We start from the raw sequence: 24,023 nt of genomic DNA, 5'->3' as shown, positions 1-24,023 counted from the left end.
TCAGTTGCCACTTCTTAGCCCATCTGCCCAAATTATCTAGATCCTGTTGCAGTAGCACACTGCCATTACTGTCATTAACAACCCTGCCAACCTTTGTATCATCTGCAAACTTCGACACTAAGCCTGATATACCTTCATCAATATCATTGATAAATATACAAAACAACAGTGGACCCAACACCGAACCCTGTGGGACTCCACTAATAACATTAGTCCAAGAAGAGCAGCAACCATTGATTACCACCTTCTGTCTTCTCCCACTTAACCATCCTTTTATCCATTGTAGCAACTTACCCTTAATACCATTCTGCTCTAATTTGTACAATAGTCTTCCATGCGCAACAGTGTCAAAAGCTTTCCTGAAATCCAAATATATGATATAAAAATTATTTTTTGCATCCAGTTCCTTTGTAACCACATCATAATGTTCTATCAAATTTGTCAGATAATCTTATTTATCCTTATTTTTTTAAACAGCAAGGCTTTCAAACCTATTTGGCACACTGTGTCTGTTGCAAAACAATTTTTGGGAACTACCAGTAGACATGATCCTTAAAAATCAATGTTTCTGAATTTTTTATAAATAAGGAGTTCAATGACTAATGGATTAGCCAGAACATTCTGTAAGATGGCTACTATATTCACCCACGCTCACACTCTCAGTCACTTTGTATCAGGGTACAAATTAATCTATTATCATGCAATACAAACTGAGAAATCACATTTTGGAAGCTGAAACCATTAAGAATAGTCCTGAAATTATTAGGCCCTCCAGGGAATCATGGAGGTCACTTTGAACAGCTACTTTACATGTTTACAGGTTTATTTCTATTTCTCTTTGTTTTGTAATTTATTAATATCTCAGAAATACTGACTTTTCAGACATATGTTTATAGGAACTTTTTTCTTACTTTTAGCCATAGAAGAATATGCTCCTACTGTAATTTTATTGAAAAGTTATATCACCTAGCACTCACTTCTCGGATGTACTAATTTTGAAGTAGGTCATATTTTACTCTTTTTTTTTTTTGCTTTTCTTTTTCAACATATCAATATCATTCTGTTAAATAATGTGCGAATGGGACTTACCCGAACACTATCAATATGGGGTTTGATATAGCCATTCTTAGCAAGATCCAAGACATGAACTTGATGAAGTTGTGGTGTGCCTGGTGGAAATGCTAGTTCTCTCACCCGTTGCAAGATAGCGTCATTCTCTGGATTCCATTTTAGTCTTTCTGTTTCTCTGTATCCGTGAATAGCCTTTGACATCAAAAAACAATAACTTTACTTAAAAAATACATTGGCTTTTGATGAATCAATAGAATTGTAAGAGTTATTAATACAGGATTATTCAATTAAATCTGAATCTAATTTGCAATATAATTAAAATTTATTAAAATGGAACACAGAACTATTAGAAAATGTGATTGTATTGAATCCATTCAGTCATTTTGTTGTTTGTTATTTTGTTTTTAGGAGCATTAGCAACTAAGGCCATATTGCTCCGGGAAATGCGGTGGTCATTCCTTGACCTTTCCGCATCCTCCGTATTTGGTGGTGACAGGCTCGAACCCCGGTCTAATCAAGAAGCGTGTGCTACGCACTGCTGCTCCTTCCCAGCTGGCTACAGAGGCGCCTCAGTCATTTTGTATGTTTGATGCTCCTGGATAAAGAATATATATGCATCAAATGGCATTCATGCCATTTGATGAGTATATATTCTAAATGTTTAAATTTTATTTGATACAGGCCCATTTTGATATTTATTACTGAATGTCTCTCAGTATGGAAAATATGATTAACCTGCGAGATAATGTTTCAAAATAAATATGACCTCAGGAAAAGCATTTTATACACTGTACTAATAAATGGTGTACTACCCAATACACTGGCAGATCCACACAATTTATCTAGAAAAACAAACAGGGATATAAAAATGTTCACGTGTGATTGACGATAATTGAAAATTACTCTTTAATTTCACTTAAATTAATTTAAACTTTTTAACTAGTCATAATAATAGTATGCATACAAAACAAATCGTACATTTTGTGTCCCTTTTAGGGCACAAAAGGTGATACTGTTACAAACATTGGCACTAATGACATTAACAGTAGGAGATCTGACAACTTACTTAACAAGTACAGGATAATTGTGAGTTATGATTAAATTTGAAAGCATTAGTATTAGAAGAGGCATATGATGCAAGAAAGTAAGCTCATACAGCATCAGCCAAAAAAAAAAAAAAAAAAAAACATTCTTATTCACTCCAAATGTTTTTCTAGTTCTGCCATGAATTTATTTAAGCTGTCAACTTCCACTACAGATGGAAATTTGTCTTTACCCGCTGGCTAAAGACAAATTTCCACACGTCTATTCTAAAACTGTCTTTCCTCAATTTGAATTTACGTCTCCTCAGGCAATTATAAGGCCACACCTTGAGTACTGTATACAGGTCTGGAGGCTTCATTTCAAGAAGGATGTAGAGTTGCCGGAACGAGTACAGAGAAGGGCAACAAGATTAGTGAATGGAATAAAGGGTTGCTCTTAGGAAGAAAGGCTTACGTTTTGCAAATTACAGTGTCTGCAGACTAGGCACTGGCGAGGTGATCTGATAGAGGTGTATAAAGCCTTGAATGGTTTGAGCATGCTCAATGCTGATGGGATTCTTCCTCTTGCTCAGAATAATCACCTAAGGGGCATAAATTCAGATTGAGGAAAGACAGATGTAGGACAGATGTGCGGAAATTTGCCTTTAGACAGCGGGTAGTTGGTTGGTGGAACAGACTTTCATCCCTTGTTGTGGAAGTTGATAGCCTAAATAAATTTAAGGCTCACCTGGACAGGTATTTCGAACGAATGGAGGGGTGAAATGGAAGTGGTTTTTTTTTTTTTTTTTTTTTTTTTGGCTGATGCTGCATAAGCTTGCTTTCTTGCATCATATGCCTCTACAAAAATTGGGAGGAAGAGACATAACACAAAAACTGGCAAGGCTCTTCACAAAGTGCATTAGAAAAGGTGTGACGCCTAAGCAGTGGAATAATGCAATCATAGTTTTGCTGTATAAGAAAGGAGATAAATTGGAAATTATAGACCAATTAGCTTGTTATCCCACATCTACAAGTTGTTCACAAGGGTCATTACTAACAGATTAGAAAGAATACTTGATGAGAATCAACCGAAAGAGCAAGCTGGCTTTAGGACAGGATTCTCAACTATGGATCACCTTCATGTAATATCACAGCTAATGGAGAAAGCAAATGAATATAAAACACCACTATGCCTGGCATTTGTGGATTATGAAAAGGCATTTGACTCCATACAGCATAAGGCAATGTTTCGGGCACTGGAAAGACAAGGCATTGATACCCCATATATTATGATTTTGAAGAAAATATACGAGAGTGCTACCTCCTTTATTAGACTAGACAAAGACAGTAGGAAATTTAAAATTGAGAAAGGAGTTCGACAAGGAGACACAATATCTCTGAAGCTGTTTACTGCTGCCCTTGAGGAAGCTTTCAGAAGATTAGACTGGTCGCAGAAAGGAGTCAATGTGAACGGAGAGTACCTAAACCATTTACGATTTGCAGATGACATTGTGGTCATAAGCCACGATCCCAAAGAATTAGAGGAAAATCTTAATCAGTTATGCACAGCTAGTAAGGATTTTGGACTAAAGATGAATATGGCTAAAACAAAAGTAATGATGAACAAGTATGCCACAGAAAGGGAAATAATGATTGAAGGAGCAGTAATTGAAAAGGTGGAGTCATATACTTATCTGGGACAAGTTATTAGCTGTAATAATGATAAATGGCTGGAAGTCAAGAGAAGAATAAATTTTGGATGGATAGCATTCAGGAAATATAGTCACATACTGAAGAGCAATATCCCAGTTTGTCTTAAACGTAAAATATGGCTTATGGCTTATGGAAGTGAAACTTGGGCACTCACCAAAAGAATGGAAGAGAAGCTGAGAACTACACAGCGAAGAATGGAACGAATCATATTGGGAATCAGACTGTTAGATAAGAAGAGAAACACATGGATTAGGCAACAAACTCAAGTAAAGGACATTCTTATCAAAACTAAAGAACTAAAATGGTCTTGGGCAGGACACATAGCTCGAAGACATGATGACAGATGGACTAAGAAAATAACAGAATGGTATCCAAGAGGAGCTAGAAGAAAACCTGGAAGACAAAGGCGGAGATGGATAGATGAAATTCATGAGTTTGTGGGTAGTAAATGGATGTCCAGTGCTCAAAACAGAAGGAACTGGAAAGTTGCTGGAGAGGCCTTCATCCTGCAGTGGATTGAAAATGGCTGATGATGATGATGATGCCTCTACCAATGCTAATGAATCTGGGCAAGAGAGATCCCATCAGCACTGAGCTTGCTCAAACCATTTAAGACCTTATACACCTCGATCAGATCACCTTGCAGGTGTATAGTCTCCAGACACTGCTATTTGCAGAACTTAAGCCTTTCTTCATAAGTGCAACCTTTTGTTCCATTCACCAATCTCATTGCCCTACTCTGTACCCATTCTTGCAGCCATTTCCTTCCTAAAATGAGTCCTCCGGACCTGTATACAGTATCAAGGTATACAGTACCCTGACCATTGCCTTATACAAGGGGATAATCACCTCCTTATCCCTGCCAGACAAATTCCTGTATATCATTGACAAGACACTATGAGCTACTCTTGCAGACTGTCTGCACTGCTCAGAAAACTTCATATCTGACTGGACAATTACTCCCAGGTCTTTTTCGTTCTCCATTATCCTGAGTATAGTACCATAGAGTTGATACGTACTCTGGGGTTCCTGCATATGCAGTACTTTATATTTGTCAATGTTAAATTTCAGTTGCCACCTCTCAGACGATACGAAGGTTGGCAGGGTTGTCAAGGACACTACTGACACTATGCTGCTGCAACAGGATCTGGAAAGGTTGAACAGATGGGCTGAGAGGTGGCAAATGAAGTTTAACATTGACAAATGTAAAGTACTACATATGGGAAACAGCAACTCCAGAGCAACGTACCAACTCTGTGGTACTACACTGACAGTGGTAGAGAATGAAAGGGACCTGGGGGTGGTTGTGCAGGCAGATATGAAGTTCTCTGAGCAGTGCAGACGGGCTGCAAGAGTAGCTCGTGGTGTATTGTCAATGATATATAGGAATTTTTCTAGCAGGGATAAGGAGGTGATTATTCCCTTGTATAAGGCAATGGTCAGGCCATGCCTAGAGTACTGTATACAGGTCTGGAGGCCTCATTTCAAGAAGGATGTACAGCTGCTGGAACGAGTACAGAGAAGGGCAACAAGATTAGTGAATGGAACAAAGGGGTGCTCTTACGAAGAAAGGCTTAAGTTTTGCAAATTACAGCGTCTGAAGACTAGGCACCAGCGAGGTGATCTGATAGAGGTGCATAAATGGTTTGAGCATGCTCAATGCTGATGGGTTTCTTCCTCTTGCTCAGAATAATCACCTGAGAGGGCATAAATTCAAATTGAGGAAAGACAGATGTAGGATAGACGTGTGGAAATTTGCCTTTAGTTAGCAGGTGGTTGGTTGGTGGATCACACTTCCATCCCTTGTCATGGAAGTTGATAGCCTAAATAAGTTTAAGGCTCAGCTGGACAGGTATTTCGAATGAACAGAGGGGTGAAGTGGAAGTGGGTTTTTTTTTTTTTTTTTTGGCCGATGCTGCATAAGCTTGCTTTCTTGCATCAAATGTCTCTACTAATGCTAATGTTGCTCAATGACACTATTGACGTTAATGACACTATGCTTCTGTTGCAGTAGCATAGTGTCATTAACAACCCTTCCTTCAACCCTGCCTCGTATCGTCTGCAAACTTGGACATTAACCCTGATATACCTTCATCAGTATTATTGATAAATGCAGAAAAAATCAACAATGGGCCCAACACAGAACCTTGGGGGACTCCACTAAGAACATTAGTCCATTAATTACCGCTCTCTGTCTTCTCCCAGTCAACCATCCCTTTATCCATAGCAGTAATTTGCCCTTAATGCCATTCTGCTCCAATTTTCACAGTAGTCTTCCATGTGCAACAGTATCAAAAGCTTTCCTAAATCCAAGTATAGGCAACCTCTGTATAATAAGGTACTTCTACAACACGGTTTTGCTCTAACACAGTTTGAGAATTGCAGGAAATCCCACATAACATGGTATTTTTGAGCTTTCTGCTGGGAAAAGCCTGCTATTTTAGTTTATTATTAAGTTTCCGATAGTTATAAAAAATGGTGTATTTTCGTTAGGTTTTGGAACATAACCCCCTCCCCTTTTTGTACTGGTTCTTAGTCCTATATAACGCAGTTTTGCATTACATGAGATTTTGTTGGAACCAAACTACCGTGTTATATGAGGGTTACCTGTATATGATATAAATAAATATTATTTTTTATAGTATTGTATGTATAAAAGTGATATATATATACAATATACCCTTCACAGCAGCAACGCTAGGGGTTGAATTCAGTTTGTGACCACATCATAGGTGTCTGAACTATAACTGCAATCTTCTCTAGATGATCTTACAGTGCTTTTTTAACCAGTGCCTCCATTAATTTCCAGGAACAGAAATTAAATTAACAGATCTGTAATTATTCGTGTTACCCTTTGATCCGCCTTTGTGAATTGAGATCGCATTTGCACAACTCCAGTTCATGGGGACCTATCCAAGGAAGCTCTCATAATTATGGCTAAGTGTTTGCTTACTTCCTTTGCCGCCTCCTTTAATCTAACTGGATAGATCCCATACAACCCAGGTGCCTATTTTTATGTTTAACTTCAACAATTTCTCCTCCACTTTGCTCTCAGTTTTTACAAAATCATTTGACTCCCTGCCAGAGTTTGATAAACTTCTAGCATTCCTCTCCCTGAACAGATGCTCATGTGTGAATGTAGATGCAAAATACTTTCAGTTTGTCAACTACCTGAACAGGATCATCAACAGTTGAACCACTGATATCAAGTGAACCAATCTGATTCATGCCCTTCCTTCTAGAGTTTATATAATTTTATAGTATATAACAGAGCTATGATATACATTCTACATTGGCTTCAACATCTGTAAAAGAATAAGAGAAATTTACCTCAATATGATACATAGAACACTTTCGTATGATACTCTCCAGAGCTTAAAATGATTAAAACATTAATGCAAAATGATTACAGTAAAAAACCAATTGCAAACAATTCAATAAACAATTTTCCTTCCTGAATCTGACGGAACTTATTGGCCATATGTCGTGATCACAGGAATGTAAATTACTGAGTATGTGTGACTTTGAATCTTAAATAGAGGATTTTCTTCATGCATACACGTAAAACACCACGAATCGGATTATTAGATATGGACAGCAAACGTTAATAGAATTCTCATGTAATTTAATTTTGATGGTTTCTGCAATTAATAGTCTTGTATAATTATGTTGAACACTAAGAATTTTAGCCTTGTTAAATAAAAATGTACGGTTTTCATTAATGGCATAAAAGGCTAATTCTGACGCTGCTGAACGAGCACAAACTGAGGACATGTGCAGTTTTACTCGAATATTCAGTGGAAATCACGTCAAGCCTTGGTATAATGAATCGCAATTATTGCAAAAATATATGTATAGCAGGTCATTTATTTGTGTTCTGAAAGAGGAAAGGACTTGGAGATTGTTCAGTATAGCACGTAATTTCCGTATTGATCTGGCTACAATCTTAAATTCCTAATCTTTAAAGAATCTGTTAAGCTGCTTGTGCCATTGTTATTGTACAGGGCAAAAATAAAGTATTTTTTGATGTTACTACTGTTGGTGTGGTTTTTTGTATCCTATCCTTAGCTTGTACCCTAATTCGGCAGATCCTTAATTGGCACTTTTCCAATCCAATGGAATCAAGTTTATTAATTCCAGAGAAAAGCAGATATAATATGGTGTACTTTTTTTTTTTTTTTTTTTTCTAGGATGCATTTTTTGTATAAGTGAATTAATCATATTTCAGAGAGGGGGCAGGGAATTAGCATGTGAAGAATTTAACCCCAGGGGCTCACATTTGGTGAGTATGGGCTTGGCACACCCAGGGTCCCGAGCTGGATGTCATCATTCTTCTTTTTCTTGGTGATTCCCTTCTTCTTCTGACTCTCTCTCTCTCTCAGGGTAATTCAGAAATTTTTTTGGCTGGTGCAGCACAAGCCTCTAGCTTCCTTGCACCATATGGCTAATAATAATAATATCCTCTGGGCATGTCCCACAGATTCAACATTAGTATAACCTGACTACTGGAAGAGCAGCACTTTGGAAGGGGGTGGAGGAATACAACTATACAATGAAACACAGCATATTCCCATTACATGGTCTGACAAAATGTATCAAGTTACATAAACAATGTTTAAAATCAACAGAAAAAATGCTCCTTTGTCCTCCCCTCACTTCTGGCACTCATACTTTTCATGATAAATGGCATACTATTGTTCTACAGATTTTTATTTATGAATTCAATGAGAGCCTTCCTTAAAAAACAATAATAATAATAAAAAAATTTAGATATATGCAGGGCAGCCAGTCTCTGAAATTACTTTTACGGACAGTATGGAAACAATTTACTGACAATCTTACTTTTTATAGTCATTTTTGTTCTTGTTTATACTGCGGCACGACCACCAGGTCAGTGGAGTTTACAATAAATGAATCAATACAAATGTTAATCATATTTAGCAGTCACAGACTTGAACTCCGGTCCACCCGAAGAGCGTGTGCTAATGCACTTGCACTTGCACTCCTGACCACTTGGCTATCAGGCCTATGTAATATCATGATGGATTAAAAGAACACAAATCCATAAAGTTTAATTTCCAAAATTACTAAATAAAAATATTAAAAAAAATATTGGAGCTACACATGCACAACTTCAAGCAGTGTATAGCATTTAAAATAGATATTATTATTATTATATTATAATTAGTATTATTATTATTATGCTGCACCAGCCAAAAAAAAAAATTCCCCAAGTCACCCTGTGAGAGAGAGAGAGAGAGAGGGAGAGAGTAAAAAGTAGAAGGGAATCACCAAGAAAGAGAAGAATGATGATATCCAGCTCAGGACCCTAGGTGTGCCAAGCCCATACTCACCAGATGTGAGCCCCTGGGGTTAAATATCACTATTCCTATTCTATCTAAAATTAACTTTTTAAAATTTCATTTTAGAGAAATGTTTGAGAAATATGTATAATTTTTGAGAAATATGCAAAGAAAGGTTGTTACAGAAAACAGAAGTAGAAGGGATAAAGAAGGAAGAGAAAAACTTGGTTCTGTTTGTAGTTGGGCAGCAAATGGATCCTGACTGGCTGAGGCAGGTGGTTGGACTGGTTTGAAAGAGAGTATGGTAATTACAGATGCAAATTCAGAAGAATAGCACCCATGGAAGTATCTATTCAAAAGGTATGCAGCAGAAAGTGAATATCTGTGAGACAGAGTGGAGAGTTTGTAAGACATGGATCATTAATTAGATTCTAGAAGCTTGAGAGAGAGAGAGGTTTTGGCGGCATCACTCCAAATATGGGAACAATATTTCTTAATAGGGAAGATTTCAGATTTGTACAGATTAAGCAGTTGTTTAGGTGAAAAGTAACACAAAGAGTGAAAAAGAAAAGTGTTTTTCATTATGAGGAAGTAATATTTGTGAAGTGCTTATGCCATACGGATTACGGCAATTCCTAACAAAAATAAGTGATATTGTGTAAAAATAAATGTCAATAAAGAAGAGCACAGGAATAGAAGACTTTTATTTGTGAGAAATAACAGGACTGAGTCTTAGAAGGATTGGAGTTAATTAACTTCTTTGCCCCACTGGAGAATTTTCTGGTGGCTGGCAAACAAATTCTCTTCTTATGGTCTCTCAACTAGATACAAAATTACAAAAAACAATAGGCACCTCCGTAGCCAGGTGGGCAGGAGCAGCAGTGCGTAGCACACGCTTCTTGATTAGACCGGGGTTCAAGCCCATGACCACCAAATATAGAGGATGCAGAAAGGTCAGGTAATGACCACCGCACATCCCCGGAGCAATATGGCCTTAGTTGCTAATGCTCCTAAAAACCAAATAACAACAAAAAACAATTGGCAGGCCAAAATATAGGAGTTTGTATAGAAGACCATTATGCCAAGCACAATCAAAAGCCTTAAAAATGTCAAGGCTTGTGTTTCACTTGACTTTTCGATCAAATTTGTTCAAAAATCAGTAACGTAAGCTAATATTTTTTTTTTTTATGTAAACCCCAAACACGAGAGGTATTAGAACCTATATATTTTTTTTTTTTTTTTTTTATGAAAACCCCAAACACGAAAGGTATCAAAACCTATAGTACTTAGTACCGTGCATGGGTTGAAGAAGTATGGGGGAGAGGGGATGCTACTTAGTACCGTGCTTGGGTTGGAGGTTGAGAAGACGAAAGAAGATATTTGTTGACATTGAACTTGAACTTCTGTAGACTGTAATTTTCTGGAAATACGTATGAAGGAATGTTGTTCCAGAAAACGGCAGTTGAATGAATAAACGAGAAAGATGAAAAGTTGGTTCTGTGAGTTTGAAGTAGGACAGTAAATGAATGTTGGCTGGTTTCAGCATGTGTTCGGACTGTTTTGAAAGAGAGAGCGGGAATTATAGACGCCAGTTCAGAAGAACAGTACCCATGGAAGTATCTGTAGATCACCAATATATCACTAGTGAAGTAACATTGACAGAATCCATGCTTACAATCACTATTCATATGGAAAGTGTCAATATAGTTTTAACTTTCCTTCACTCATGCCCTCATTTTAACAATTCCATTTTTGTTTTAATTACAAAAAATAAATTGTCTTTTTTACTGAACAGTAAACTTGTATCTATTAATTATGATTTATTAAACTCAATTAAAAAAATATCAAACAAAGATATATGAGAGAAATCAATAATAAGAATAATAAAGTTTTCATATTTTTAGAATTTTCAAAGTCACCCATCCCTGGACTGAAACACAAACACTCACATGGCAACAAACAGCTGCAATGCTCACATTGCAGCTGTTTGTTGCCATGTGAGTGTTTGTGCAATGTGAGCATTGCAGCTGTTTGGTAAGACCAGACATCATGTAAGCTCCATGGTAAGACCGGACACCATGTAAATGAAATGGGAATAGCCTAGAAGAAAGACAGATGCATTTGCCCAAATGGTATCTGCTAAATGACAAACCAATAATTAACGTTTCATAATTCATAGTATATTGAAATGAAAACACTGTATAACCAGTTAAAGTATATTGGCAGGCAAATGTAGAGGGGAGGATTTCATTTACAAATTTAAAATAAAATAAAAATTTTAAAAAGGGGCATCTGTCAGATGCTACTATTTTAAAATTAAGTAACCTTCCACTTTTAATTTTAAAATTAGCATTGCAAAGTTAAGAGCTGATGATTAATGGATTTCACTATTGTTTTACAGAGATATTAAATAGGTTTAGTAGCATTCGTTAGCTTCTTATTTTGAATTTAACTAGCGATTTTTTGGAAGTTTTTGGAAGATTACGACTCCCAGTGTTGGCGCAATATTGTTGAACTAGCAGCCATATGTTGATGCTATTGAGGCAGTGTTAGGTGGGTTGGAAAACTGCTAGCTTAGCGGAGAATACACGAACTAATAGATTAACAGTAACCGCTGGCAGAGGTAAAAGTGATTCTTGCACTGCTTCTATTGGAATGAGCAGCAGCCTGGAAAACAAGATGCAGGATATTTCAGAGACTGCTGGGAGTCACTGCGGTACAAGTAAACACATGGGTTGTGTTAGGGTAGCCAAGAATAGGAACAGGTGCATGTATATTTGCATGTACACCAATGCTAGGAGTTTGGTAAATAAATTTGATGAATATGAGGTGTTGGTCAAAACATCAAAGGCAGATATTGTTGGGATATCAGAGACGTGGTGTCACACAGATATAAGGATGCAGATATAGAATTTGGGGAGTAAAATGTGTACAGAAAGGACAGCCATGGTAGGAAGGGAGGAGGGGTTATGCTGTTAGTTAAGAAACACAAAATCTAAGGAAATGCATCGTCGACATGGGTGGACAGTGCAATGTCGAGTCTGTTTGGTGTGATATAAACACTGGGAAAGGGAAAATGAGAGTAGAAGTATGTTATAGACCTAATGACTCTGCTGAGTATAATAAGAAACTGTACAGGGAAATAGGATGGGAAAGTAAATTAGTGTCTTATAATGGGGGATTTTAATTTCCCGGATATTGACTGGAATTTGTGGGTTGGTTACTCACACACTAGCAAGGCTTTTGTGGATTTATTGGATGATAGTTTTCTACATCAGCATGTTTGGGAGTAATACTAGAGGGAGTAATACTCATGATTTGATTCTCAGTAGTAATTATTCATGCATTAAGAATCTGCAGATAAAGGAACCACTAGGTGACAGTGATCACAGTGTGCTGAAGCGGGATTTACACAAAGAGGTAACTACTATCAGGGGTAAAGGGAAGGGTTTTTGCTTTCATAAAGGCAACTATGGTGGTCTGAGACAGTATTTAAATTCTATACGGTGGGACCAACTGATGATGTTACCAACAGCAAATTCAAAATGGGAAGCATTCAAAGAATAAATCATGGCAGCACTAAGCTTTTCATACCAACTAAGAAATACATTTCAAGGTTTAGGCCTAAATGGATGTCAGATGAACTAATGAGACATGTGGCAGAGAAGAAAAATGCAAGGATGCATATATATTATCAGGCAACACAGAGCCCATGGCAGATATAAGCTAGTCTGTAATAAAGTCACAAATGAGGTAGTAGTAGTGGCATGTGATGCAAAAAACCAAGTGTATGAGCTTATGCAGCATCAGCCAAAAAAAAAAAAAAAAAAAATCACACTAGATCCTGTTGCAGTAGCACACTGCCATTACTGTCATTAACAACCCTGCCAACCTTGCTTACCAAGGTTAGGTAGGTGAAGGCAGATTATGAAAAATCTTTGGCAAAGGATGCAAAGAAAAACAGCAAAGAGTTCTTTACTTATGTAAACTCTAGAAGGAAAGGGATGAATCAGATTGGTCCAATTAACATAGATGGTTCGACTGTTGACGAGCCTGCTCAAGTAGCTGATAAACTGAATGAGTATTTTGCATCTACATTCACACGAGTTATTCAGGGAGGGGAATGCCAGAGGTGACTTGAACTCTGGCAGTGAGCTAGATGATTTTGTAATAACTGAGAGGAAAGTGGAGGAGAAATTGTTGAAGATAAACATAAAAAAGACACCTGGGGTGGATGGGATCTATCCAGTTATATTAAAGGAGGCAGCAAAGGAATAAGCAAACCCTTAGCCATAATTATGAGAGCTTCCTTGGACTCAGGAGAGGTACCCATGGACTGGAGATTGAAAATGTGACCCCAATTCAGAAAGGAAGATCAAAGGGGGACACAAGTAATTATAGACTTGTTAGTTTAACTTCTGTTCCTGGAAAATTAATGGAGGCACTGGTTAAAGAAGCACTGCAGGATCATCTGGCCAAGACTTCAATTATAGCTCGGACACATCATGGTTTTGTTAAGGGGAAGTCTTGCCTGACCAATTTGATTGGATACTATGATGCAGTCACAAAAGAACTGGATGCAGGGAATAGCTTTGATATTATATACTTGGATCTTAGAAAGGCTTTTGATACTGTTGCACATGGAAGGCTGCTGCACAAATTGGAGCAGTGTGTCATTGGAGGCAAATTGTTGCTATGGATAAAGGAATGGTTGAGTGGGAGAAGACAGAGAGTGGTAATTAATGGACACTGCTCATTGTGGACTAATGTTATTAGTGAAGTCCCTCAGGATTCAGTGTTGGGTCCATTGTTGTTTTCTGTATTTATAAATGATATTGATGATGGTATTTCAGGCTTAATGTCCAAGTTTGCAGATGATACAAAGTTGTTAAGGACACTAATGACAGTACACTGCTGCAACAAGATCTAGAAAAGCTGAGCAGATGGGGTGAGAGGTGGCAAATGAAGTTTAACATTGGCAAATGTAAAGTACTACATATGGGAAGCAGTAATCTCAAAGTAAAGTATCAACTCTGTGGTACCACACTGACAGTGGTAGAGAATGAAAAGGACCCGGGGGTAATTGTGCAGGCAGATATGAAGTTTTGCGAGCAGTGCAGACAGTCTGCAAGAGTAGCTCATGGTGTCTTGTCAATGATATACAGGAATTTTTCTAAGAGGGATAAGGAGGTGATTAACCCCTTGTATAAGGCAATGGTCAGGCCACACCTAGAGTATGGTATACAGGTCTGGAGGCCTCATTTTAAGAAGGATGTAGAGCTGTTGGAACGAGTACAGAGAAGGGCAACAAGATTAGTGAATGGAATGAAGGGCTGCTCTTACGAAGAAAGGCTTAAGTTTAGCAGATTACAGTGTCTGGAGACTCGGCACTTGTGAGGCGATCTGACTGAGGTATATAAAGCCTTGAATGTTTTGAGCATGCTCAATGCTGATGGGATTCTTCCTCTTGCTCAGAATAATCACCTGAGAGGGCATAAATTCAAATTTAGGAAAAGAAAGACAGTGTAGGATAGATGTGCGGAAGTTTGCCTTTAGCCAGCGGGTAGTTGATTGGTGGAACAGACTTCCAAATTTTGTTGTGGAAGTTGGTAGTCTAAATAAATTTAAGGCTGAGCTGGATAGGTATTTGAAACGAATGGAGGGTTGAAATGGGAGCGTTTTTTTTTTGGCTGATGCTGCATAAGCTTGCTTTCTTGCATCGTATGCCAATGCTAATGCTATGAAAAGTGCTATTATGAAACAGTACATTACACATTGTAATACTGTATTTTACTGCATTTACTGTGCACAGAAGAGTAAGAAGTTTTGATGTATCCTACAGTGACAGTGTAAACTGTGAATAAAGCTTATTCAGAATTTGACAAGCTCTTGTGTACCTCCATTGGAGGTTAGGTTCAGATGACTCACTACAGATGGCTGACACTTGATGGGCAATGGAAGGCAATGTCGAAGAAGATCCTGGCTCAATAGCACCCTGTTTTATTGTGAAAATATTGTAGATGACGGTAAAACTATCAGACTAAGGTAGTTACATCGATGGGTCTTGTGCAAATGAAAAGCTTGGTTCAGTAAATGCTGTCTATAATATAAAAAATTCATTAAAGTGAGGATTTACTGTACTAGTAAATAAGACAAATATATAAAGTAGTTGAATTGACTACCTATAGGTAACAAATCGTGACTTTCCAAGAGATGAAATTCAGAAGTATCTGAATCACAGGCACTACAAAAATAATCCTAAAAAGTTACCACAGTAGATTTGGCACTGCAACAACACAGTCACCACACAGCACAATATTTGATCAACTATAACACAATATGAGAAAATTACACATTGTGAAAATAAAAATGATCGATGTGGCAGCTTTTTGCATTGTAAATGTGACGGAAGCACAGTACATGGTTAACTGTTGCAAAAATCATATCATGGGAATGTTGGCAATGTAATTAGTGACGCTTCCCTTCAGGTCAGCTAGAAACTGAACATTGTCTTGATAAACCCTGCAATTAGTATATCCCCATAACCTAAGTTGTTAAGGGCTAATGAGTGAGATGGCCACGCATTGCATCTGACTATAATTTCCTGGCAAAAGACCAGGAAATTGTGGTCAGGTGCAAGTTTTACTGATTGAACAAGATATAATGGAACTGAATTCTACATAAAAACAGCTTTGCTCATTCTTTCTCTCTCTCTCTTAAGGAAACCAATCATATAGTTTGTAGAAAATCACAATTAATGATATATTCAGGTTCATGTGCAGTTAACTGGTGCAAGCAGAGCTTGTAAGTAAACTATTGCAGGAGGAATTGAAATATATTTCGCAGATTGTTGCTCATTATATATCTAGTAGCTCCAAATGACTTTGGAACTAGCAGATAATTGTGCATTCCTTGTTGCACCATTAGTCACTTTAGTCAACATTAAGTCTTTTTTTTTTTTTTTTTTTTTGGTTGATGCTGTATAAGCTTACTTTCTTGCATCATATGCAAGAAAGCAAGCAGGTTTCAGAAGGGGTTAGAGGAACCAGAGATCAGATCTTAATACAACTAATTATTGAAAAGTGCAAAGAATTCAATGTTCTAGTCATTTTGTGTTTTATAGATTATGCAAAGGCATTTGATTTTGCTTAACATGAGAAACGATTACTATTATGGGTTTCCCAATCCACATCATTCAGCTGATTAAGCTACTGTATCAGGAAGGAACTGTGAGAACATGGGAAACACGGACTTTTTCACAATAGGTAACGGTGTCAGGCAAGGACTGTATTTTGTCACATCTTTATGCCAAAGATATCATGATGAAGCTTTGAATGATTTAGAGACTGGCATAGAAATTGGAGGACTGAAGATAAACAACCTTTGTTATGCAGATGATACTGTGCTAATTTGTAATTCTAAGGATTATCTTAAAGAAACTCTGAGGAGAGTATGTGAAGCAAGTAAGAAAAAAAGATTTGTTTCTGAATGTGTGTAAAACTAAAAAAAATGGTGATTGGTGATAATCTCAGTTCCAGTAAAGTGAAGGTTAATGGGTAAGATATCGAAGAAGTTGATGAATTTGATTATTTACGGTCAAGAATAAATAAAAATAGTGATTGCTCAAATGATGTAAAGAGACGACAGGCAATTGCTAAAATGTTGGTCGCTGATCTGATAAAATTATGGAGAGATCATGATCTGCCCCTAAAGACGAAACTGAGAATCATTGATTCGTTAAATTTTCCAGTTGCCACTTATGGATGTGAAGGATGGAATTTGAAAAGAGTTGAGAGGAAGAAAATTGAGGCATTTGAAATGTGGTGTTACAGGAGAATACTGCATATTTCATACTTGGATCGAAGAACAAATAAGTGGGTACTGAATAAAATTGGCAGGCCTAAAATTCTTCTTCATAGCATCAACAAAAGAAAACTCAAGTTTTTTGGTCATATAGTAAGAAGGGAAAACTTTCTGTTGAAGAATATAATGGAAGGAAAAACCGAGGGTAAGAGGAAGACCTGCAACTAGGTAGAATGATGGGATCAGTGAACTTCTGGGCATGATACTTTGCGATGCTGCTCGTATAGCACATGATCGATGCAGTTGGAGGAATTTGTTGGTGGCCACAACAGCTCCTTAAGGAGCTATGTGACTGGAAGAAGAATGCTAGTCACAGCAATGCAATTTTTCCGATAACAACTGTCATACATGGGCAACGAAAAATGGTGGTACTCCTGAAGTGCAGCCAAGGTGTTACGGTTGTTTTGGTAAAAGAACTTTACTAACAAAGCTATTTCTTTCATTTACAGTACTATGTTGAATTTTTCTTGTTACTGTGGTTACAACCACTTCGCATTTAAAATATGTGCATCACTAATTATGTCACAAGATTTGCTTTACACGCTGACTGCATATAGTATAATATGTACCTTGGTGTCACTTTGTGTAATTAATTAGCTATTTATTATTTGTGCTTTTATTTTCACATGGTCTAAACACTATCTGTTCCAAATTTTATCTGTGGACAATTCCACCTGGTCCTTGAGGTTGTCACAGACATTCTCTCAGATATGCCAGACAAGCCGTTCTTGCTACCTGGGAGTCTAAAATGCTGATGGAACTGATATTCGGGTGACACTCAAGTCAAAGTGGACCCAATTTCGGCAAAGTCCAGACGGTCTATGACAGCCAAATCCTCTGCTTGCACCTTCACGATGGTGGGACTGTTAGTAATCCTGGGTATAACCTTCATGCACAAGTACATGGTGGGTGACCACCCAGGTGTGAACCAACGTAAGCAGGGGTCGAGGTGTGGTGCCCACACCACATGGAGGAACGCCGCCCCTCTATGTTACCAGGCAGTACTAGGTGGTAGATGACTCTCATCAACTGGTGAAATACCACCACTTTGCTTATTGGAGGCTTGAAGTGGTGGAACCCATGTTTAGTCTCTAGAGCTAAGTTCCAGCCAACCCTTCCCTATCTCTTCCATCATGCAGTATGATTGATGATTTTTGAGGTTATGATGAATGTCGTGGCGAGATCCAATATTCCTTACATTTCGAGGGTACAGCTCTAAAAAGGTGTTCGCAGGCCGGCCGCTAGTTAGTACACCGGACTGAACCTATTGGTAACTCTCTAGGAAGCTTCCGGATCAGCTAGTGTATAATCTTGCTACCTCTACTCTGCCAGATAGTGACTGGAGGGAGTCCGAGTAGTGTGTATGCGGGGAGCATTGTCGAGGCCACGTTATGTCAAGGATCTGGGTATATTCTTACCACATGTACGCCACATCCAAAAATTTCATTACTTCATACAGCATGTCCCACCCACTTTTTCTTACTATTGAATACACCATGAATTGTCAATATCAACAAATATCTTCTTTCGTCTTCTCAACCTCCAGCCCAAGCACGGTACTAAGTACTATAGGTTATAATACCTCTCGTGTTTGGGGTTCTCATAAAAAAAAAAAAAAAATTCACAGTTTGCACCTACAAGCAGCCAAACTGATGTGCTTTAATTATAACTACACTGTATAGTGGCATGCCTGATGAGTGAGTGGGTGGGTGTGTGTGTGTGTGTGGGGTGGGGGGGGGAGTAAGGACTGCTTGGCTTGAAACTCTACAAAGCACTCAATCAGAATTGAAAGCAAAAAAAAACAAAAAAAAAATAACAATACATTTTCTCTAAGTCAATGGAGCAGCCCCATCCCCACAAAGAAATATTCTTGAATGAACTACTGACCATGTATATATTATTTAAACCAGATAATTTCTAAGTGCTAAAGTTTTACAGATACTATACCCATCCATTTTTTTCTTGTCCTTAAAAGTTAAAAGAATCAAAGGTTGGCAACTACCATACAAGGCATGTGATTTAATTAGCTTTTAAATGATTTGATGGTATTTTAAGCATTAAATGATCAATCAATACATTAGAGGCATATTTTCGGCGGGGCAAAAAAAGGAACAGTACGGCTAAATAGCTAGAAGTTGGCAGTGCTGCTCCTTCAATGTTACCTGCACTGATTAAATATCACATATGCTATGCAAAATATATTTCCATGCCTACATCATCCCAGTGGTCATATTCATATTTGAGTCGTGCCATATAGGGTTCAAGTTCATCCAGTAGGGATTTCTCTTCATCATCTGATAAAAAGTTTTCGTACAGAGTCATATATTTTGCTATAGTAACATGCGTTTCATGGTCATTACTGTGGATATAAGTAGGCTCCTTGTCGAACATGTGAGTATGTCGTTTGGGTTCCAAGACTGTCTGCTTTTCACTAGAAGTCGCATATGGATGGGTATACAGTACAATAAGAGCTGATGATAGCTTTAACTGTTGTTTTGAATCATATATAGGTAACCACTGAAATGAAAACTTGACGCGGGGAGCGCCAATTCTTCTTGTTAGGAAATTCCGACACGTAAATAAATGCCTACACGAACCCATTTATTTACAGTCACTTACAAATAAAACCGCACACGCATCCTATCATAAGCTTACACACAATATTTATTTCAAGTAGCGCCACCTAATATTAAAACCAGAGACTTTATTGAACCATAGATCTGTTTCTATTACAACCAGAAACTTGATTCATGAGGAGAAGTAGAAGCCGATAAAAAAAAAAAAAAAAAACAGGAACAGTGAATTTTTTTTTTTTTCGCATTAGCAATATGTTTTGAAAGTCACTACCAGAGTGAAATCAAACCCCTGGCTTGTAGCCGTGAAGGGAGTTGTATACAGCAATGTGCTTTCTGTATATAATAAAGAATTCTTCTTCTTCTTCTATAAAATAACGTATACGCTCCGCGTAAGAAAATAATTTCCTCTGATGAGAGTTTCCAAAAAAGGTTACTCTCATAAGAAATACTCAAAATTCCAGACGCGTTTCTCATGAAACGTTCCGCCAACTGTCCTCCACCTTCTCCTCCTTCTATCCCCTTTAAGCATTCTATTTGTTGTGTCTTCAATCTTTTAATTTTCTTTGAGTATTTTATTTTGCATCTAACATCTGGTGAGTATGGGCTTGGCACACCCAGGGTCCTGAGCCGGATATCATCATTCTTCTCTTTCTTGGTAATTCCTTTCTACCATTGTCTCTCTCTTTCTCTCTCTCTCTGGGTAACTCGGGAATTTTTTTTTTTTTTTTTTTTTTTTGGCTGGTGCAGCATAAGCCTCAGGCTTCCTTGCACCATATAGCTAATAATAATAATAATAATAATAATAATAATAATAATAATAATAATAATAATAATAAAGGTTGTTGTAAGTTTTAGGCGCATCAGCAACTTAAGCCATATCGCGCAGTATGTAATTTCTGCAAATTGCGTGTGTGGTCGAGTTGCTGTTTGCTGTATGAAAAATCCGCGCTTCCTGGATGGAAAACCATGATACCGTAGCTTAAGACCGACTAACTCAGCTTTGTTGTGAAAAAGCCCATTAAAATTCCTCACTTCATTGACGGGATTCGAACTCGGGTCTTTTCCAATCGGTGGGGAGGAGGTCTACATATGAAGGATCGTTGCTAGCAAGGCAGTCTCAGGTCGGAAAAGTGTCATGGCCTCGCCCCTTTATAATCCAAAATAATGTGGATTTTTAAAACGATGATTAAAATTTAGTGCTCTTGGAATACCATCACTCCTCGGGGGAATTTATATGTGACTGAAGGAAAAAGACTACAGATGATGACGAGAACTAAGGACGAGGTCATATGCATAATATGATAAGTGATACCCCAGGGGCTCACATCTGGTGAGTATGGGCTTGGCAAACCCAGGGTCCTGAGCTGGACATCATCATTCTTCTCTATCTTGCTTTCTTGGTGATTCCCTTCTACTTCTGATTCTCTCTCTCTCTCTCTCTCTCTCTCTCTCTCTCTCTCTCTCTCTCTCTCTCTCTCTCTCTCTCTCTCTCTCTCTCTCTCTCTCTCAGGGTAACACAGGTTTGTTTGTCTTTTTGTTTTTTTTTTTTTGGCTGGTGCAGCATAAGCCTCAGGCTTCCTTGCGCCTTATGACAAATAATAATAATCATACCAGTCATTCTCAGAGACTGAAGAGATTTTCATTCTTAAAAAAAACATGAAAGCACCTGAGCTTCAAGAGAGGAACGGTTTGTAGCACATTTGGTAGAATCGCCGTCCTACACACCGGATGGAAAAGACCTCATTTCGCGTCCCGTCGATGACAGGAAGAAGTTTTATGGCCTTTTTCATATCGTGGTTGAGTTAGTCGGTCTCAGGTGAGGGTAGAATATTTTTTCTCCCTGAAATTCGGATAATGAAGATATACAAAAACAAAATAGAGCATACTTTTAATATATGTTTTATTTAACAAATTATTTTCTGTTTTTCTATGAAAATACGCAAATTGTTGAGGCTAAATCTATATAAGGCTGAAAATAATGGTCTTCATTCCCTTCCCCCACCTTATAGGACTAGTTCATACTATAGATGTCAATTTCAGAGAAGAAACTATGATCTTTGTTCACCCCGAGAGATTTTTGAATGGTCTCCGCATATTTGTGATTTAAAAAATCAAAAATAAGTGGGAGAGAGAATTCATAGTTCACAGGGGAGAGGAAAAGATCGGCCCAAACCAGCCGTCGTTTTTCTTCCCTTCCCGCCACCCACCTCTTCGGATTTCATTCAAACAATGGATATATGTAGTTTTTGTGGTCGTTCTGTCACTGGTTAACGAAAATTTTTATTGTTATTATTACTAGTTTCCAGCCACTGCAATTTGCAGAACTTAAGCCTCTCTTGGTAAAAGGATCCCTTCATTTCACTCACTTATCTTGTTGCCCTTCTCTGTACACGCTCAAGCAAATCTACATCCGTCCTAAAATGAGGCCTCCAGACCTGTACGCAGTACTCAAGGCGTGGCCTGACCATTGCCTTATACAGAGGGACAATCACCTCCTTTTCCCTGCTAGCAAAATTCCTATAAATCATTAACAAAACCCCATTACCTGCCCTGGCAGCCTGTCTCAATTGCTCAGAAAACTTCATATCTGACTGCACAATTACTCCCAGGTCTTTTTCATTTTTTACCACCTTAAGCGTAGTACCACACAGTTGGTACATTTCTCTGGGGTTACTTCTACCCATATGCAGTACTTTGTATTTGTCAAGGTTAAACTTCAGTTGCCACTTCTTAGCCCATCTGCCCAAATTATCTAGATCCTGTTGCAGTAGCACACTGCCATTACTGTCATTAACAACCCTGCGAACCTTTGTATCATCTGCAAACTTCGACACTAAGCCTGATATACCTTCATCGATATCATTGATAAATATACAACACAACAGTGGACCCAACACCGAACCTTGCGGGACTCCACTAATAAGATTAGTCCACGAAGAGCAGCACCCATTGATTACCACCCTGTCTTCTCCCACTTAACCATCCTTTTATCCATTGTAGCAACTTACCCTTAATACCATACTGTTCCAATTTGTACAATAGTCTTCCATGCGCAACAGTGTCAAAAGCTTTCCTAAAATCCAAATATATGATATCAAAATTATTTTTTGCATCCAGTTCCTTTGTAACCACATCATAATATCACATCAAATTTGTCAGACAAGACTTTCCCTTAACAAACCCATGCCGTGTCTGAATTATTGCTGCAGTCTTGTCTAGATGATCCTGCAATGCATCTTTAACCAGTGACTCCATTATTTTACCAGGAACAGAAGTTAAACTAACTGGTCTGTAATTACTCGTGTCACCCTTCGATCCCCCTTTGTGAATTGGGGATATATTTGCTCATCTGCCATCCGTGGGAACCTCCTCTGAGTCCAAGGATGCTCTCATAATTATGGCTAAGGGTTTGATTAGTTGATTTGCCGCCTCCTTTAATATAACTGGATAAATCCCATCCACCCCAGGTGTCTCTCTTATGTTTAAATTCAACAATTTCTTCTCCACTTTGCTCTCAGTTAATACAAAATCTTTAAGCACTCTGCTACATCATGTGACTGTAGATGCAAAATACTCATTCAATTCGTTTGCTATTTGAGCAGGATCATCAACAGTCAAACCATCGACTGTTGATCGAGGTGATCTGATTGAGTTGCATAAGGTGTTGAATGGGTTGAGCACGCTGAATTCTGATGGGATTCTTCCACTTGTTCAGATTACGAACCTAAGGGGGCATAAATTGAAATTGAGGAAAGACAGATGTAGAATAGATGTGCGGAAATTTGCCTTTAGCCAGCAGGTGGTTAATTGCTGGAACAAACTTCCATCTGTCGTTATGGAAGTTTGATAGGTTAAATAAATTTAAGGAGGAACTGGACAAATATTTAGAGGGGATTGTTTTGTAATTTTTTTTGCTAATGCTGCATAAGCTCATATGCTTGCTTTCTTGCATCACATGGCACTACTACTGCTACTACTACTACGTTAACTTATTTGAACGGATGGATCATTTTTTGCAGCAAGTGTACTGTATATTGACTACGATCAAAGCGATAATGTGCGAATCATGAAGGAAGTTTTACTTTATTTTGTAAAATTAAAATTTTACAAAATAAATGCTTTTTTTCTTTTTATTATTATAATAAATATAATAGTAAGTACGTACTGTAATAGTAAATAGTAATATATTTATTATATTATAATAAATATAATAGTAAGTACGTACTGTAATAGTAATACTGATAATGAGTGGAATATTTTTTATTTTACCACCAGAGGGTATAGTTCAGTTTTTCCGTGACGTCGCGGCAGTTTTAAACTGATAAGTGTGGGCTTGGGTGGTTTGTTATGCCCTTTTGTGATTAAATATAGAATAAGATTGTATTAGTTTTGCTGATATTCAGTAGTGTTTGTATATACATATATATTGAGGATTCCATAATTGTTTTATTATCACTACGATTAGTAAGTAAATT

General features: G+C 37.7%; 2 protein-coding genes across 3 annotated transcripts in view; one reads left to right on the top strand and one right to left on the bottom strand.

The window, feature by feature from the left end:
- LOC150075686 (RNA demethylase ALKBH7, mitochondrial) overlaps positions 1-19,628 on the bottom strand; it is a 59,067-nt gene extending 39,439 nt beyond the window's left edge. Inside the window, exons 1-2 of the mRNA XM_090388619.1 lie at positions 19,187-19,628; positions 1,090-1,263 (exon numbers count right to left, since the gene is read on the bottom strand). Of these exons, the coding sequence (XP_090244745.1) occupies positions 1,090-1,263; positions 19,187-19,573 (561 nt within the window). The 5' untranslated portion in view covers positions 19,574-19,628. The remainder of the gene's footprint in view (positions 1-1,089; positions 1,264-19,186) is intronic.
- Positions 19,629-23,831: 4,203 nt separating this feature from the next.
- The window catches only part of fzy (cell division cycle 20 protein fzy), a 102,190-nt gene continuing 101,998 nt past the window's right edge, over positions 23,832-24,023 (top strand). Inside the window, exon 1 of one of the 2 annotated variants that reach the window (XM_090388967.1) lies at positions 23,832-23,875. The gene's annotated coding sequence lies outside the window, so the exon portion shown is untranslated. The other variant, XM_090388966.1, reaches the window with a different exon arrangement.

This window comes from Mastigoproctus giganteus, chromosome 14 (assembly GCF_048544385.1).
Source record: "Mastigoproctus giganteus isolate SK-2022 chromosome 14, ASM4854438v1, whole genome shotgun sequence".
NCBI lineage: Eukaryota > Metazoa > Arthropoda > Arachnida > Uropygi > Thelyphonidae > Mastigoproctus > Mastigoproctus giganteus.
This window is presented reverse-complemented; position numbering and strand designations above follow the sequence as displayed.